Here is a 16,606-nt window from a genome sequence, read left to right as displayed (position 1 = left end):
TAATAATAATAATCTTGCTACTATTATTAATTACATAATAATAACAATGCTAACATAAATAAAGAAGAGAATAATGATGCTGAATAAGAGTGGAAAAGAGAGACAGGCAGACGAGAATGAAGGGATGCAAGAGAGAGAGAGTAATACAATAGCAAGTTGCTAACACTTGTTTCCACCATCAACTGGTTGATATAAGAGATATTGAACCGACAAGTAGCTGACACAGGTCAAAATGAAACACTTTGTAGCCATCTTGATATGCACAGGCTATGTCTTGCTATGCTTTACATGTCTGTCGTCTATAAGTAACAGGATATACCTTGCTATGCTGCACATGTCTGTTATCTATAAGTAGCAAGATATACCTTGTTATACTTCACATGTCTGTAACCTATAAGTAACAAGATATACCTTGTTATACTTCACATGTCTGTAACCTATAAGTAACAAGATATACCTTGTTATACTTCACATGTCTGTAACCTATAAGTAACAAGATATACCTTGTTATACTTCACATGTCTGTAACCTATAAGTAACAAGATATACCTTGTTATACTTCACATGTCTGTAACCTATAAGTAACAAGATATACCTTGTTATACTTCACATGTCTGTAACCTATAAGTAACAAGATATACCTTGTTATACTTCACATGTCTGTAACCTATAAGTAACAAGATATACCTTGTTATACTTCACATGTCTGTAACCTATAAGTAACAAGATATACCTTGTTATACTTCACATGTCTGTAACCTATAAGTAACAAGATATACCTTGTTATACTTCACATGTCTGTAACCTATAAGTAACAAGATATACCTTGTTATACTTCACATGTCTGTAACCTATAAGTAACAAGATATACCTTGTTATACTTCACACTTCTGTAACCTATAAGTAACAAGATATACCTTGCTGTGCTTTACATGTCTGTGACATCTATAAAAGGTCGTTATTCACGACGTAAAACATCGTAAAGCAAGTATGTATATATTTTTCAACCTCTTCCACGATAGTAGCCATTGCAAAAATCTCTTTCACTCGCCCTGTCAAGAATATATCTATATCACTTCTAAGCAAAATTATGGTAAAATTGCTCACAAGGTGTCATAGTTGGGTTTTTTTATACTCAGTTTTGATTTTGATTTTGTCAACTTTATAGTAACTTAAAGTTGATCCCTGCAACTTGAAATTGAAGTCAAAACCAAATTTCTGAAGTCTCGTTTTACCAAGAATGATCATTACATAAGCAACATGTGTAAAAAAAGATAAAGATAATGGGAAACTAAAAAAAAAATACTTTTTTGACTGATGACGATGATAATGGGAATGTTGAGAGGGTCGATGACCGATAAAAAAAAAAATTGTCTGGAAAATTAGAGACTCTCTAAACCAGAATTGAGGTTTTTAAACCTGCATTACAGTGGACACCAGAGTGACAAAGGCGATGCTCCAGGGAAGAGCTCTTCACGCTTAAAATATACAAGTCAGAGTGTCCTCTCATTGAATATCGTCAAAATGAACAAGTCTCACACACTCGGACATTTAATGAAAGCTGGCCACCCATTCGTTTGAAATTAAATCGCGTTTAACTCAAATTCACGAAAAAAATTATTTATTCTGTCTGGTATTAAATATACATTATTTATTTTTTTTTAAATCTGGTTATAAAAATGTGAATTTAGTTATATGTGTGAATATGACAGTTCAAGAAGACAGTTAATGAATGTCAAGATGGCTATTGAATGAATGATGGTGAATGTACTTACACAAACACACACACACACGCACACACACACACACACATTGGACTGCAAGAAGGCGTTTGACACAGTTCCACACAAGAGATTGGTGCAAAAACTGGAGGACCAAGCAGGGATAACAGGGAAGGCACTACAATGGATCAGGGAATACTTGTCAGGAAGACAGCAGCGAGTCATGGTACGTGGCGAGGTGTCAGAGTGGGCACCTGTGACCAGCGGGGTCCCGCAGGGGTCAGTCCTAGGACCAGTGCTGTTTCTGGTATTTGTGAACGACATGACGGAAGGAATAGACTCTGAGGTGTCCCTGTTTGCAGATGACGTGAAGTTGATGAGAAGAATACACTCGATCGAAGACCAGGCAGAACTACAAAGGGATCTGGACAGGCTGCAGACCTGGTCCAGCAATTGGCTCCTGGAGTTCAATCCCACCAAGTGCAAAGTCATGAAGATTGGGGAAGGGCAAAGAAGGCCGCAGACGGAGTACAGTCTAGGGGGTCAGAGACTACAAACCTCACTCAAGGAAAAAGATCTTGGGGTGAGTATAACACCAGGCACATCTCCTGAAGCGCACATCAACCAAATAACTGCTGCAGCATATGGGCGCCTAGCAAACCTCAGAACAGCATTCCGACATCTTAATAAGGAATCGTTCAGGACCCTGTACACCGTATACGTTAGGCCCATATTGGAGTATGCGGCACCAGTTTGGAACCCACACCTAGCCAAGCACGTAAAGAAACTAGAGAAAGTGCAAAGGTTTGCAACAAGACTAGTCCCAGAGCTAAGAGGTATGTCCTACGAGGAGAGGTTAAGGGAAATCAACCTGACGACACTGGAGGACAGGAGAGATAGGGGGGACATGATAACGACATACAAAATACTGAGGGGAATTGACAAGGTGGACAAAGACAGGATGTTCCAGAGTTTGGACACAGTAACAAGGGGACACAGTTGGAAGCTAAAGACACAGATGAATCACAGGGATGTTAGGAAGTATTTCTTCAGCCACAGAGTAGTCAGTAAGTGGAATAGTTTGGGAAGCGATGTAGTGGAGGCAGGATCCATACATAGCTTTAAGCAGAGGTATGATAAAGCTCACGGCTCGGGGAGAGTGACCTAGTAGCGATCAGTGAAGAGGCGGGGCCAGGAGCTCGGACTCAACCCCCGCAACCTCAACTAGGTGAGCACACACACACACACACACACACACACACACACACACACACACACACACATATATATATATATATATATATATATATATATATATATATATATATATTTATATATATATATATATATATATATATATATATATATATATATATATATATATATATATATATATATTATATATATATATATATATATATATATATATATATATATATATATATATATATATATATATGTATGTATGTATATATACACATTCATATACATACATACATACATACATACATACACAGGAAGAGAGATAAATAGATAGATAGATAGATAGATAGATAGAGAGAGAGAGAGAGAGAGAGAGAGAGAGAGAGAGAGAGAGAGAGAGAGAGAGAGAGAGAGAGAGAGAGAGAAAGAGAGAGAGAAACGCGTGCTATGAATTAGTTTGTTGATATAAGCAAGAGGAGAAGCCTACAAGACACATAACTTCATTATATCTCGCTTTCAAATTCAGCATAATTACATACACATGCGTGAATCATGAAACAAAGTTGGTGTTTAAGTCTCCCACGTTGCAAGAAATGTGTCTGGATGACTCTGCTTGTGTTAAGTTTACTAAGCTATTAGCTTGGCGGAAGCTTCAGTTATCTAGCAGTTTCCCTGAGCAAGGTTAACATCAAAACAGATGAGTTTCCTTGAAAGATAATTACTTTAGAAGGACTACCGACACCCCCTCCCCCTCATCAGTCTCTCCGGTAATATGCGAGGTCTTGACGCGGCTTCAATATCCGGCAATTAGTCGGGCGACTATCCAACCGCTAGCTAGACGGGCTCACTTCAAGCAACGTAATTATGCGACCTCGGGTTAATGAACCAGCCAACCCAAGGACAAGGAGGCCATTTCTCGCTACCCGCACCACATAGCATCTCTGAAAAGTAAACGAACTTCGCAGGAATCCAATTTAAGCTCACTCCCGACATGCTTCTCTTGTTAAGAATTTCCTCCAGAAAAGACTGTTAAAAATCTTTTCGGGTGTTACAGCTAAGCCAGAGCGACAAAGTTTCCCAGCTGGTTTTATGAGGTGGCTCCCCCATGCGAGGAACTGCGTAAGCGTGGAGTAGTGACGGATGAACCAGTCTTTGTGACAACAGAGAGTGTAGGGTAAGAGTAGTATTGTGGTACACAGAACACTTACAGCAAAGCATCCTGCATAGTTTTTTCCAACAATAAGTGTCTAACTACTTCACCTGTCGCCATCTCTCTTGCCTTTCAAGCCAAAATCAGAATGAGCCAGATAAACCAATAGTCCTCAGAGCCAGTGAGCATCAGCGCTGTTAAAACTAAACCAGAGGCCTCGTAATGTACCAGGGAGAAACAAAGCCGAAACGCATCTTGCCTACATGGTTACTCCCTTTTACCCGGCGACTCATCGACCTTCTAGCTCTCGTTGAGACCTTATTTATTATGCATTCAAGTATTCAAATGCTATTCCTCTACAAGGCAGCGAAGAGAGGGAGTGGGAGAGGCTAACAGCCGCGAGGCACACACGCTGCCACTATAGTATTGATCTGAGGGAGACTTGGAATACATCACTGCCAGTTGTAATGCTGGAAGACACTGTGCAAGAATAAGACACTTCTCCAGCCTCATCAGCTGTATCATACACACAAGCTGGCATATGGCACCGAGAACACAGGAAACATAGCCAGCTTTTATTCCCACTCTAAAACTACCCATGATGTTTAGATTAGGATTAATATAGAACTGTATCATATTACTTAGGTATCCCAATTTACCAAATAAAAAAAGATAAAAGAAAGTGTGATTTATTTTCTCATACATTTATGTAAGAGAAAACATACATATTAATTTATTAAAGAAAAGGCAAATAACTGCTGACAAGTTGAAGAAAGTGGGCAAGAAAGTGTTAACTTAAGATACAGGTACTAAAATAACAGTTTCAGTTCCTGAACTCTGGCTACGATAAATATGTCTGTATGAGGTGGCTTGTCTACACGTCAGAACTGCAGCTGACGCTGTAGTTAATGTCTTCTGTTTTACTGGTAGCTTAGAGGAGACTGTCGAAAATTAGGTCACTATACTGTGGCTGAGACAAAACCGTGGATGTCACAATACCGTGGTTGTCACAATACCGTGGTTGTCACAACACCATGGTTGTCAAAACACCATGGTTTTCACAGCACCATGGTTGTCACAACACCATGGTTGTCACAATACCGTGGTTGTCACAACACCATGGTTGTCACAACACCATGGTTGTCACAATACCGTGGTTGTCACAACACCATGGGTGTCACAATACCGTGGTTGTCACAACACCATGGTTGTCACAACACCATGGTTGTCACAACACCATGGTTGTCACAAAACCATGGTTGTCACAACACCATGGTTGTCACAAAACCATGGTTGTCACAACACCATGGTTGTCACAATACCGTGGATGTCACAATACCGTGGATGTCACAATACCGTGGTTGTCACAAAACCATGGTTGTCACAACACCATGGTTGTCACAATACCGTGGATGTCACAATACCGTGGTTGTCACAACACCATGGTTGTCACAACACCATGGTTGTCACAATACCGTGGATGTCACAATACCGTGGATGTCACAATACCGTGGTTGTCACAAAACCATGGTTGTCACAACACCATGGTTGTCACAACACCATGGTTGTCACAATACCGTGGTTGTCACAACACCATGGTTGTCACAACACCATGGTTGTCACAATACCGTGGTTGTCACAACACCATGGTTGTCACAACACCATGGTTGTCACAAAACCATGGTTGTCACAACACCATGGTTATCACAATACCGTGGATGTCACAATACCGTGGTTGTCACAACACCATGGTTGTCACAACACCATGGTTGTCACAATACCGTGGTTGTCACAATACCATGGTTGTCACAATACCATGGTTGTCACAACACCATGGTTGTCACAACACCATGGTTGTCACAATACCGTGGATGTCACAATACCATGGTTGTCACAACACCATGGTTGTCACAATACCGTGGTTGTCACAATACCGTCGTTGTCACAACACCATGGTTGTCAAAACACCATGGTTGTCACAACACCATGGTTGTCACAACACCATGGTTGTCACAATACCGTGGTTGTCACAACACCATGGTTGTCACAACACCATGGTTGTCACAATACCGTGGATGTCACAATACCGTGGTTGTCACAAAACCATGGTTGTCACAACACCATGGTTGTCACAACACTATGGTTGTCACAATACCGTGGTTGTCACAAAACCATGGTTGTCACAACACCATGGTTGTCACAACACTATGGTTGTCACAATACCGTGGTTGTCACAACACCGTGGTTGTCACAACACCATGGTTGTCACAACACCATGGTTGTCACAACACCATGGTTGTCACAATACCGTGGTTGTCACAACACCATGGTTGTCACAACACCATGGCTGTCACAATACCGTGGATGTCACAACACCATGGTTGTCACAACACCATGGTTGTCACAATACCGTGGTTGTCACAACACCATGGTTGTCACAACACCATGGCTGTCACAATACCGTGGATGTCACAATACCGTGGTAGGAACGATGCCAGGGACATAACTCACTAACAACCTACACTTTAGAGAAGAAACTCGAGACGACGGTTCGACTCTCCTTGAGCCAAACGTTGCTAAAGTATTTCTCTCATTTATCAACATTAAGTTAGCGTTATCACCTTATTTCTCCCATCCTTCACTTTTGTTAGTGACTGATGCCTCCCGATGAATCAGGGCCTGATCAACCAGGTTGTTGCTGTTGGCAGCACGTAGTCCAACGTACGAACCACAGCCTGGCTGATCGGGAACTGACGGCCAACCTGCCTCTAAGCAAGCTATACCAGTTTTACGAAGTGTCGTATGGAAAATTTACCGAGACACACAACTACGTTACGCTCACCGTCATACCTGTAATCTGATATTTTGGGGGGGTCGGGGGGGGGGGAGGTACGGGGGTATTTTACCGTTGAATATATGCAGGGGGTAAGACTATTTCGGCATCTTTCTCTGTCCTCAATAGTAGTAAAAAAATAACATTCAAATTTAAGAAAAATAATTGGATGCACTTATTACCTAAATTATTTTCTCATTTCTTTACAGTTATTTCTCGGAATGGTAGAAGTGCAGGTAAGTGTGTACCCTGTGACCAGTCCCTAGATTTTCCTCATATATATATATATATATATATATATATATATATATATATATATATATATATATATATATATATATATATATATATATATATATGTCGCGCTGAATAGGCAGAAGTTGCGATCTTGGCTTAAATAGCAACGTTCATCTTGCCATATAGGACAAGTGAAAATTTGTGTATGCAATAATTTCGCCAAAATCATTCTGAACCTAACGAAAAAAATATATTTCATTGTGTTTGTTTAGTATTAAATTATTGTAAACAAATCTAAAATATATTTAGTTGAGTTAGGCTAAAATAAATTGTTCTTGTTATAACAAGGTTAGGTAAGTTTTCTAAGATTCTTTTGGTGCAAAATTAAAAATTTTTACATTAACATTAATGAAAAAAATATATCTTTAAATATATAAAAGAAAATTTCAGAAAGGACTTAATTTTAAATGAGTTCTTGCTAATTGACCAGTTTTACATATTCGGCACGACATATATATATATATATATATATATATATATATATATATATATATCTATATATATATATATATATATATATATATATATATATATATATATATATATATATATATGCAAAACAACCACTCTGAAAGAACAGAGAAATTCCAAGCGCTTTCGTGACTACTCACGTTATCCTTGATAATGTGAGTAGTCACGAAAGCGCTTGGAATTTCTCTATTCTTTCAGAGTGGTTATTTTGCATATTCTGAAATCACCTGTTTACTGTGATCTTATTGCATATATATATATATATATATATATATATATATATATATATATATATATATATATATATATATATATATATATATATATATATATATATACCTATATATATATATATATATATATATATATATATATATATATATATATATACCTATATATATATATATATATATATATATATATATATATATATATATATATATATATATATATATATATATATATATATATATATATATATATATATATATACATATATTATATGTGTATGTGTGTATAAGTTCAAATTCACTCATATATATATATATATATATATATATATATATATATATATATATATATATATATATATATATAATTAAGAATTTATTGTTCTAGTAACGTAGATAATAATAGAGGACGCAACTAACCAAATTCTGGGATGATGTTCCGTTCAATTGTGGTGCATATATGCAGGCGCGATTTAATAATGGCTTAAAACGGATCGAAATATTATTCAAAGAGTGTTGATTGTGACTTAGTTGTAAATTTGATTCGGTCTCAGTGTCTGGAGTGCCTGTAACTGTCTGACGAACGACTGAGTGAGAATGAATGGTGACAATAAGGGTGAGAATAAACAGCTGGTGTAATATGGGGGGTTGAAAGTGGGAAAGAAAGTGGAGAAAGTCAGGTTCAAATGTGGTAGAGAGAAAGTAGGAAAGGAGATTCCAATAATGTTAAAAAAATAACGAGTAAAAGCAGAGAGGGTATATGAAGTGAGGACAACTTTGACGACGGAGCATCAATAGTTGATAAAATAAGCTAGTTGGTGGAAAAAAAAAAGGTCATAGATGCGTAGAAGCTTACTCTGCGCTTACCCGTTCATGTACGTGTGCATTTATTCATGTACGTTTGTGTTTTCGTCTGCGTCGGGCCCGTACAGCCGCATCACCCCTCGCCTACAGCGACTTCTATCACCAGACTCTGAGTTCGACTCAGAAAACTGTGAAAAACTTCAATATTTACAGAGACTAGTGTCATTCATCTCCGTTATCCTGTCGTTTCCCTTACCGTAGGCAAAAATAATGGAACCCGGATTCTACATATCATTTGTTCTTCCCAGAGATTATTTACGAGCATAGTAAGGAAAGCCTTTGTAAAAAAGCGAGAGTCTGGAAAGCCTTTGTAAAAAAGCGAGAGTCTGGAAAGCCTTTGTAAAAAAAGTGAGAGTCTGGAAAGCCTTTGTAAAAAAGCGAGAGTCTGGAAAGCCTTTGTAAAAAAGTGAGAGTCTGGAAAGCCTTTGAAGGCAGCGATTTTATAGAGAGAGAGAGCGAGAGAGTTAGGTTTGTTTAGAGACAAAAAGCAAGACAGGATAGCAAACAGAGAGTGAGAGAGCATTTTGTTAAGGACAAAGGAGTTCCAGCTCTTTGTTGCTCTTTTGTGAAGAGGGAAAACAAGAGTCATTTTATTTCTTTGAGGGATTTTATGTTTAACTCACGAAAGATTTCGTGAGACTAAACATCGCCCACATTTGCAAGACTTTAAACATCACTCACGGTCCAAAGTTTGCAATGACTTTAGACGCCACCCACGTCCCAAAGTCTGCATTGACTTTAGACACCACCCACGTCCCAAAGTCTGCATTGACTTTAGACATCACCCACGTCCCAAAGTCTGCATTGACTTTAGACACCACCCACGTCCCAAAGTCTGCATTGACTTTAGACACCACCCACGTCCCAAAGTCTGCATTGACTTTAGACACCACGTCCCACGTAGTCCCAAACACCACCCACGTCCCAAAGTCTGCATTGACTTTAGACTCCACCCACGTCCCAAAGTCTACATTGACTTTAGACACCACCCAAGTCCCAAAGTTTGAAAAGTTTACTTTCAACCACATACTATTATCCAGAGACAAAGTGTGTGTTCTTGGATACGTCTTCCAGTGAATCTTTATCCTGCAGTGTTGCAGTGGCGCAGTTGCTCTTTATAATGAAGTGTCGCAGTGGTACAATTGTTCCATGTAATGAAGTATCCCAGTGGTACAGTGGTACTTCATCACGTAGATGTACTCTTTTCTCCTCTACTTTAAGCTGTAGTCCAACTTCAGTTCTTTCTCTGCTCAAGATGTCTTCCTGGCATTACACTCTTGTTTGTCATTCTTACAGTATTTAGAGTATTCATGAGAGATTTACAGCTTTCTTGCAATATTTACAGTATTCTTGTAATATTTACAGTGTTCTTGAAGTATTTACAGTATTCTTTCATATGTTATGGTACATAATATATATATATATATATATATATATATATATATATATATATATATATATATATATATATATATATATATATATATATTGGCATTTTTTCCCTAAAACTGTGTGCTTTCGTCGCCATATTCCAAATGGACCACACAAAGATTGCTACTGAATGAATTATGGCAAATGCGTTTCTTTTTTCTGGGGTGTCGCAGACAATGTCTCGTGGGCAAGTTAAGGATCTGATAAATGTCCTGCCCCTTTTCTCTGAGCTGAGAGGAGATAAAGGTACTGCCTCTCAACCCCTGAGCTGAGAGGAGAGTGCCCCTCTCATCTGAGCTGAGAGGACAGCGCCTGTCTCATCTGAGCTGAGAGAGGAGGAGGAGGGGGGTAGCGCCCCTTCCCCTTGAGCTAAGAGAGGTGGGTAGCGCCCCACTAGGCTGACAGAGGCGGGTAGTGCCCTCTTTGTGCTGAGAGAGGCTGGTAGTGCCCCCTGTGTGTTGAGAGCGGCCGGGTACGCAACATAATAACAAAATAATGTCAGAGTAGCAAGGCTCTCCACTTAATGGACCTCCTTGACCATAACTCACTTTAAACCTGATGTAAGAGCCTCTATGACAACCTATGTTGAGTATGGTGGGGGTGTGGGGTGGGGGGTGTGGGGTGTCGTTGTGGGGTGTCGTTGTGGGGTGTGGGGGTGTCGTTGTGGGGTGTGGGGTGTCGTTGTGGGGTGTTGGAGTCGAGCGGTGCAAGGCAGTTCACGAAATTTGGGAAAGGAGCAAGGAAATTGGAACAAATTCTCTCGTTCCCGATCAAGAGTATAAACATTGAGAGATCTGTATCTCTGAGTGTATACATACCGAAGGATATGTATTTCTAAGTGTATATACACTTGGCTCTCTGTTTTATACATTAAATTAACCATGACTGATGATATACAACCTTAATAACCCCCCTGTACTCACCCAAGCCTTAAATTCAATAAAGCAATCCTCGACATTGCATATAGGATTTCCAGGCTAATAAAGCACATACGAATAAAAACATACCAAAATAATAAAAGGCAGTCATAAGCAAATTTTAATCCTGGTGATGGAAAACATTGAATTTCATCAGCATTCCTCGCAAGATTTCAGAGATTTAAAATACGTGAGCCGCACTGCAGGCTAAATGACATCTTATAATCAAGGGTATATATACCAAGAGATGTGTATCTTTGTGTATATACACTGCGTGTTGACCTTTATACATTAAATTATCCCTGACTGGTGGTATACAAATTGCAGAACATTTCAGCCACGCAAGGTAAAACATAGAATGAAAGCGGTAAGCAAATGTACAAAGAGGAGAAAATCAAGTAAAGCTTACACAAGTAGTGGCTTTCTTAAAGAAAATGTAAGATATCCCACGGCAATTTTCTGTAATAGTTGGAAAGGTTTTACCTGGCCAGGACCGCCAGTGGGTAAGTCTCCTGCTGGTAATCACTTAAGATATTTCCTCTAGCATTTCACAGCGGTTTAGCGGCACCACACTGCTGGAAACTGGATAGGAAAGGAAGCAAAAGTTGTGTACCTTTTGAATTTACAAGTGGTGGATGCTATTCCATGAGTAAGACATATGTGCAACAGTTGCATGTCTTCATTGTTGAAACGTTCCGCCTACACAGTAGGCTTCTTCAGTCAAATACAGAGTCAGTAGGAGTAATAGTTTGAAGCGGGCAGTTCCTCAGTCTGGAGAAGAATCTTGTTTCTCCCTGCTGGAGCCAAGTCGTCTGCACAGTGAGAGATGTAGTTTGTGACCATCGCCTAGTATGACCATTCACTATTATAACCATCATCTAATATGACCATTATCGAGTAAGACCATCATCTGCCATTGTTGCATAATTGTCTGTTGTCTGGTCCTTCAAACATACCTGTTTATTGACTACCTGCTAATGCGGGACCTCAAGGGAGCTCGCTAATTAATTGCTTGTTCAGTGCACCTCCAGATACATCTCTTGATTAACTGCCTGTTGTATTAACTCTCAGACTGACAAGCAATGCCTGGTTTCCAGATAGGCCTATTCCTAACCCAAAAATTAGATTAGTGTAGTGTAATATTAGTTTGATATAGGCTTATTGATTGTTGTGTAGGCCTTCACTTATATTCATTAACGATCACCTGTTGTAAATAGCAGTCTTGAAAACGCGTCTATTACCTGTTGTTCTAGCCTACTAGTGAAAAAGTTAATACTCATAAAAGTATTGAGGCAGAACTGTCATTATTTCCTGCTCTGATGACCATTAATTTAGACCGGTTAATTGATTGCCATTTGTGTGGGTGTCCGGACACATCTGTTCATGTATTACTCGCTCTATGGGCTGCTACTGTTTCCCCTTAATTGACTTTCCATTGAATAGACCCTCAGGCACATGTGTTAATTGACACTCTCAAATGAGAAGGCTTCTACACCTGACAGACTAACACTAACTCGCTTTCAGTGTGTTCTTGTACTGAGAGAGGCGGCTGACAGCCGACATGTAAACTGAATGATATATTATTGCTATTATTATCATTATTATTATTGACAGGAAGAAAATAATCATCCAGTCATACGAGTGTGAAACCGAAGCCTTTCAAATGTTTATGGTCCCCTCAAGGAAGGTTCCTTGATGTTGGTGAGGGGCTCTTGATTTAGGGAATTGGATCTGTGCTCCAGTTCCCCGAATTAAGCCTGAATGCCTTCCACATCCCCCCCCCAGGCGCTGTATAATCCTCCGGGTTTAGCGCTTCCCCCTTGATTATAATAATAATAATAATTTCAAATGTTTACAAATTGGCTATTATTATTATTATTATTATTATTATTATTATTATTATTATTATTATTAGTATTATTATTATTAATATTATTATTATTCACGGGGAAGCTGTAAACATGTACGGGGGGTTTATACAGCACCTGATGAATGTAAGGTAATCAGATTTGATCCAAGGACTGGTGGGAAGCTCCAGATCCTTGGATCAGTTACTTATCACTAGCATCAAGGTAACCCCTTGAAGGGAGAAATAGGTAAGGCTTCCTCAAAGGTGGAAAATAGATAGTGTTATCAAGGAATATTTAAGTGGTGACCCACATTATATAAACATCTTCAAATAATGGAGTATGTTCATAAAGGAATGTTGAAGATACGGCGTGTGTATTATAATGGAATGTTTAACTCATGCCACGTTTTACGAAAGGAATATTTTAGTAGCCATCACATAACTTTCTCCCGAGTTCAGGACCTAAATTTGTGTGAGTCAACGAAATAATTTTGTGGTGGCCCGTCTTTAGTAAAAAAAAAAAGATGAACTAGCGATTAAAATAATGTGTATTAGCGTATGTCGAAGTCCAGGTGGAGTTGCTTTTATTTTTGTTGATGTTCGAGCTTCTTAGAGCATTGTGTGTACTCACGTATTTGTACTCACTTATTTGTGGCTGCAGGGGTTGAGAGTCAGCTCCTGGCCCCGCCTCTTAAAACTATGTGTGGCTCCTGCCTCCACTACCTCACTTGCCAGACTATTCCACTTCCTCTGTGTGTGTGTGTGTGTGTGTGTGTGTGTGTGTGTGTGTGTGTGTGTGTGTGTGTGTGTGTGTGTTTCTGTCTGTCTGTGTTTGTGCATTCAAAGTTGATCACTTACTCTGGTCTTGGAGAATGGGCTCCATCATTCAAAGTTAATGTTGACATTCTCATTCACACAATCAGAGCCAAGTTGCAACCACCCAATCAGAGCCAAGTTGCAACAACCCAATCAGAGCCAAGTTGCAAGAACCCAATCAGAGCCAAGTTGCAACAACGAAATCAGATTCAAGCTGAAATTACCAAATCAGAGCCAACTTGCAATAACCCAATAAGAGTCAAGTTGCAACAATCCAATCAGAGCCAAGCTGAACTTACCCAATCCGATCCAAGTTTAAACTACAAAATCATGCCCAATTTGCAACAAGCAAATCAGAGCCAAGTTGCAACAACCCAATCAGAGCCAAGTTGCAACAACCCAATCAGAGCCAAGTTGCAACAACCCAATCAGAGCCAAGTTGCAATAACCCAATCAGAGCCAAGTTGCAATAACCCAATCAGAGCCAAGTTGCAACAACCCAATCAGAGCCAAGTTGCAACAACCCAATCAGATCCAAGCTGAAATTACCCAATCAGATCCAAGCTGAAATTACCCAATCAGATCCAAGTTGAAACTTCACAATCAGAGCCAAGTTGCAACAACCCAAGCTGGTTCAAGCATATTATAAACTCCAGCTTAGATAAACTTGGTAACAAAAAACTACATTAAAGTTTAATAATTTAATTGTTTCGTAAAACCTTCATCTGAATAATTTATAAAATAATAAATCATTTATTTATTAGATGTATCTTAATTCTTAGTAATTTAGTTATTAACAAAGAGAAATGCATTAGGAGTGATCAGGTGCGTGATTAACTTGCTGACTAATGTGAAATATTCACTCGGATTTTTGTGAGGTGTTCTGGTCAATACCTGACACAGTAACCAATCCAGCTCCACCTACGACAACCACCCCATCAACCACGACAACTATCACGTTAATCACGACAGCCACTCTATCAACCACGACAACTATCATGTTAATCACGACAGCCACTCTATCAGCCACGATAACTATCATGTTAATCACGACAGCCACTCTATCAGCCACGATAACTATACCATCAGTCAAGACAACCACCCCATCAACTGTAACAACTACTCCCACCAACCACACCAACCACATCAACCACACCCAACAATCACAACAACCACCCCCAGCAACCACACCAACCACCCCTAACAACCACAACAACCACAACAACCACAACAACCAACTATAACAACTACTCCTTACAACCACACCAACCACATCCACCAGCCACAACAACCACCCCAACAACCACAACAACCACCCCAACAACCACACCAATCACCCCAACAACCACAACAACCACCCAAACAACCACAACAACCACCTCAACAACCACAACAACCACCCAACAACCACAACAACCACCCCAACAACCACAACAACCACCCCCAACAACCACAACAACCACCCCAACAACCACAACAACCACCCCAACAACCACAACAACCACCCCCAACAACCACAACAACCACAACAACTACCCCAACAATCACAACAACCACCCCTAACCACCACCACAACATCCACCCCAACAACCACAATAACTACCCCAACAACCACAACAACCACCCCAACAACCACAACAACCACCCAAACAACCACAACAACCACAACAACCACCTCAACAACCACAACAACCACTCCAACAACCACAACAACCACCCCAACAACCACAACAACCACCCCCAACAACCACAACAACTACCCCAACAACCACAACAACCACAACAACCACCCCAACAACCACAACAACCACCCCCAACAACCACAACAACCACAACAACTACCCCAACAATCACAACAACCACCCCTAACCACCACCACAACATCCACCCCAACAACCACAATAACTACCCCAACAACCACAACAACCACCCCAACAACCACAACAACCACACCAGCAACCACAACAACCACACCAACAACCACAACAACTACACCAACAACCACAACAACCACAACAACCATCCCAACAACGACAACAACCACAACAACCACCCCAACAACCACAACAATCACCCCAACAACCACAACAACCACCCCAACAACCACAACAACCACCCCCAACAACCACAACAACCACAACAACAACAACTACAATAACTACAACAACCACAACAACCTCAACAACCACAACAACCACAACAGCCACCCCAGCAACCACAACAACCACAACAACCACAACAACCACAACAGCCACCCCAACAACCACAACAACCACAACAACCACAACAGCCACCCCAACAACCACAACAACCACAACAACTACAATAACCACAATAACCACAACAACCACAACAACCACACCAACAACCACAACAACCACACCAACAACCACAACAACCACACCAACAACCACAACAACTACACCAACAACCACAACAACCTTCCCAACAACCACAACAACCACCCCAACAACCACAACAATCACCCCAACAACCACAACAACCACAACAACCACCCCAACAACCACAACAACCACCCCAACAACCACAACAACCACAACAACCACCCCCAACAACCACAACAACCACCCCCAACAACCACAACAACTACAACAACTACAACAACAACAACCACAACAACTACAACAACTACAACAACCACAACAACCTCAACAACCACAACCACAACAACCACCCCAACAACCACAACAACCACAACAACCACAACAACAACCACAACAACCACAACAACCACAACAACAACCACAACAACCACAACAACTACCCCAACAACCACAACAACCACAACAACAACCACAACAAC

The 16,606-nt window shown here is 40.0% G+C and overlaps 1 protein-coding gene across 1 annotated transcript in view; it reads left to right on the top strand.

The window, feature by feature from the left end:
* LOC128695856 (zwei Ig domain protein zig-8) overlaps positions 1-16,606 on the top strand; it is a 317,928-nt gene that overhangs the window by 163,284 nt on the left and 138,038 nt on the right. The window contains exon 3 of the mRNA XM_053786752.2: positions 7,117-7,143. Coding sequence (XP_053642727.1) covers positions 7,117-7,143 — 27 coding nt within the window. The remainder of the gene's footprint in view (positions 1-7,116; positions 7,144-16,606) is intronic.

Source organism: Cherax quadricarinatus, chromosome 41 (assembly GCF_038502225.1).
Source record: "Cherax quadricarinatus isolate ZL_2023a chromosome 41, ASM3850222v1, whole genome shotgun sequence".
In the NCBI taxonomy this organism is placed as follows: Eukaryota; Metazoa; Arthropoda; class Malacostraca; order Decapoda; family Parastacidae; genus Cherax; species Cherax quadricarinatus.
Note: the sequence above shows the minus strand (reverse complement) of the source record. Positions and strands in the feature narration are given on the sequence as shown.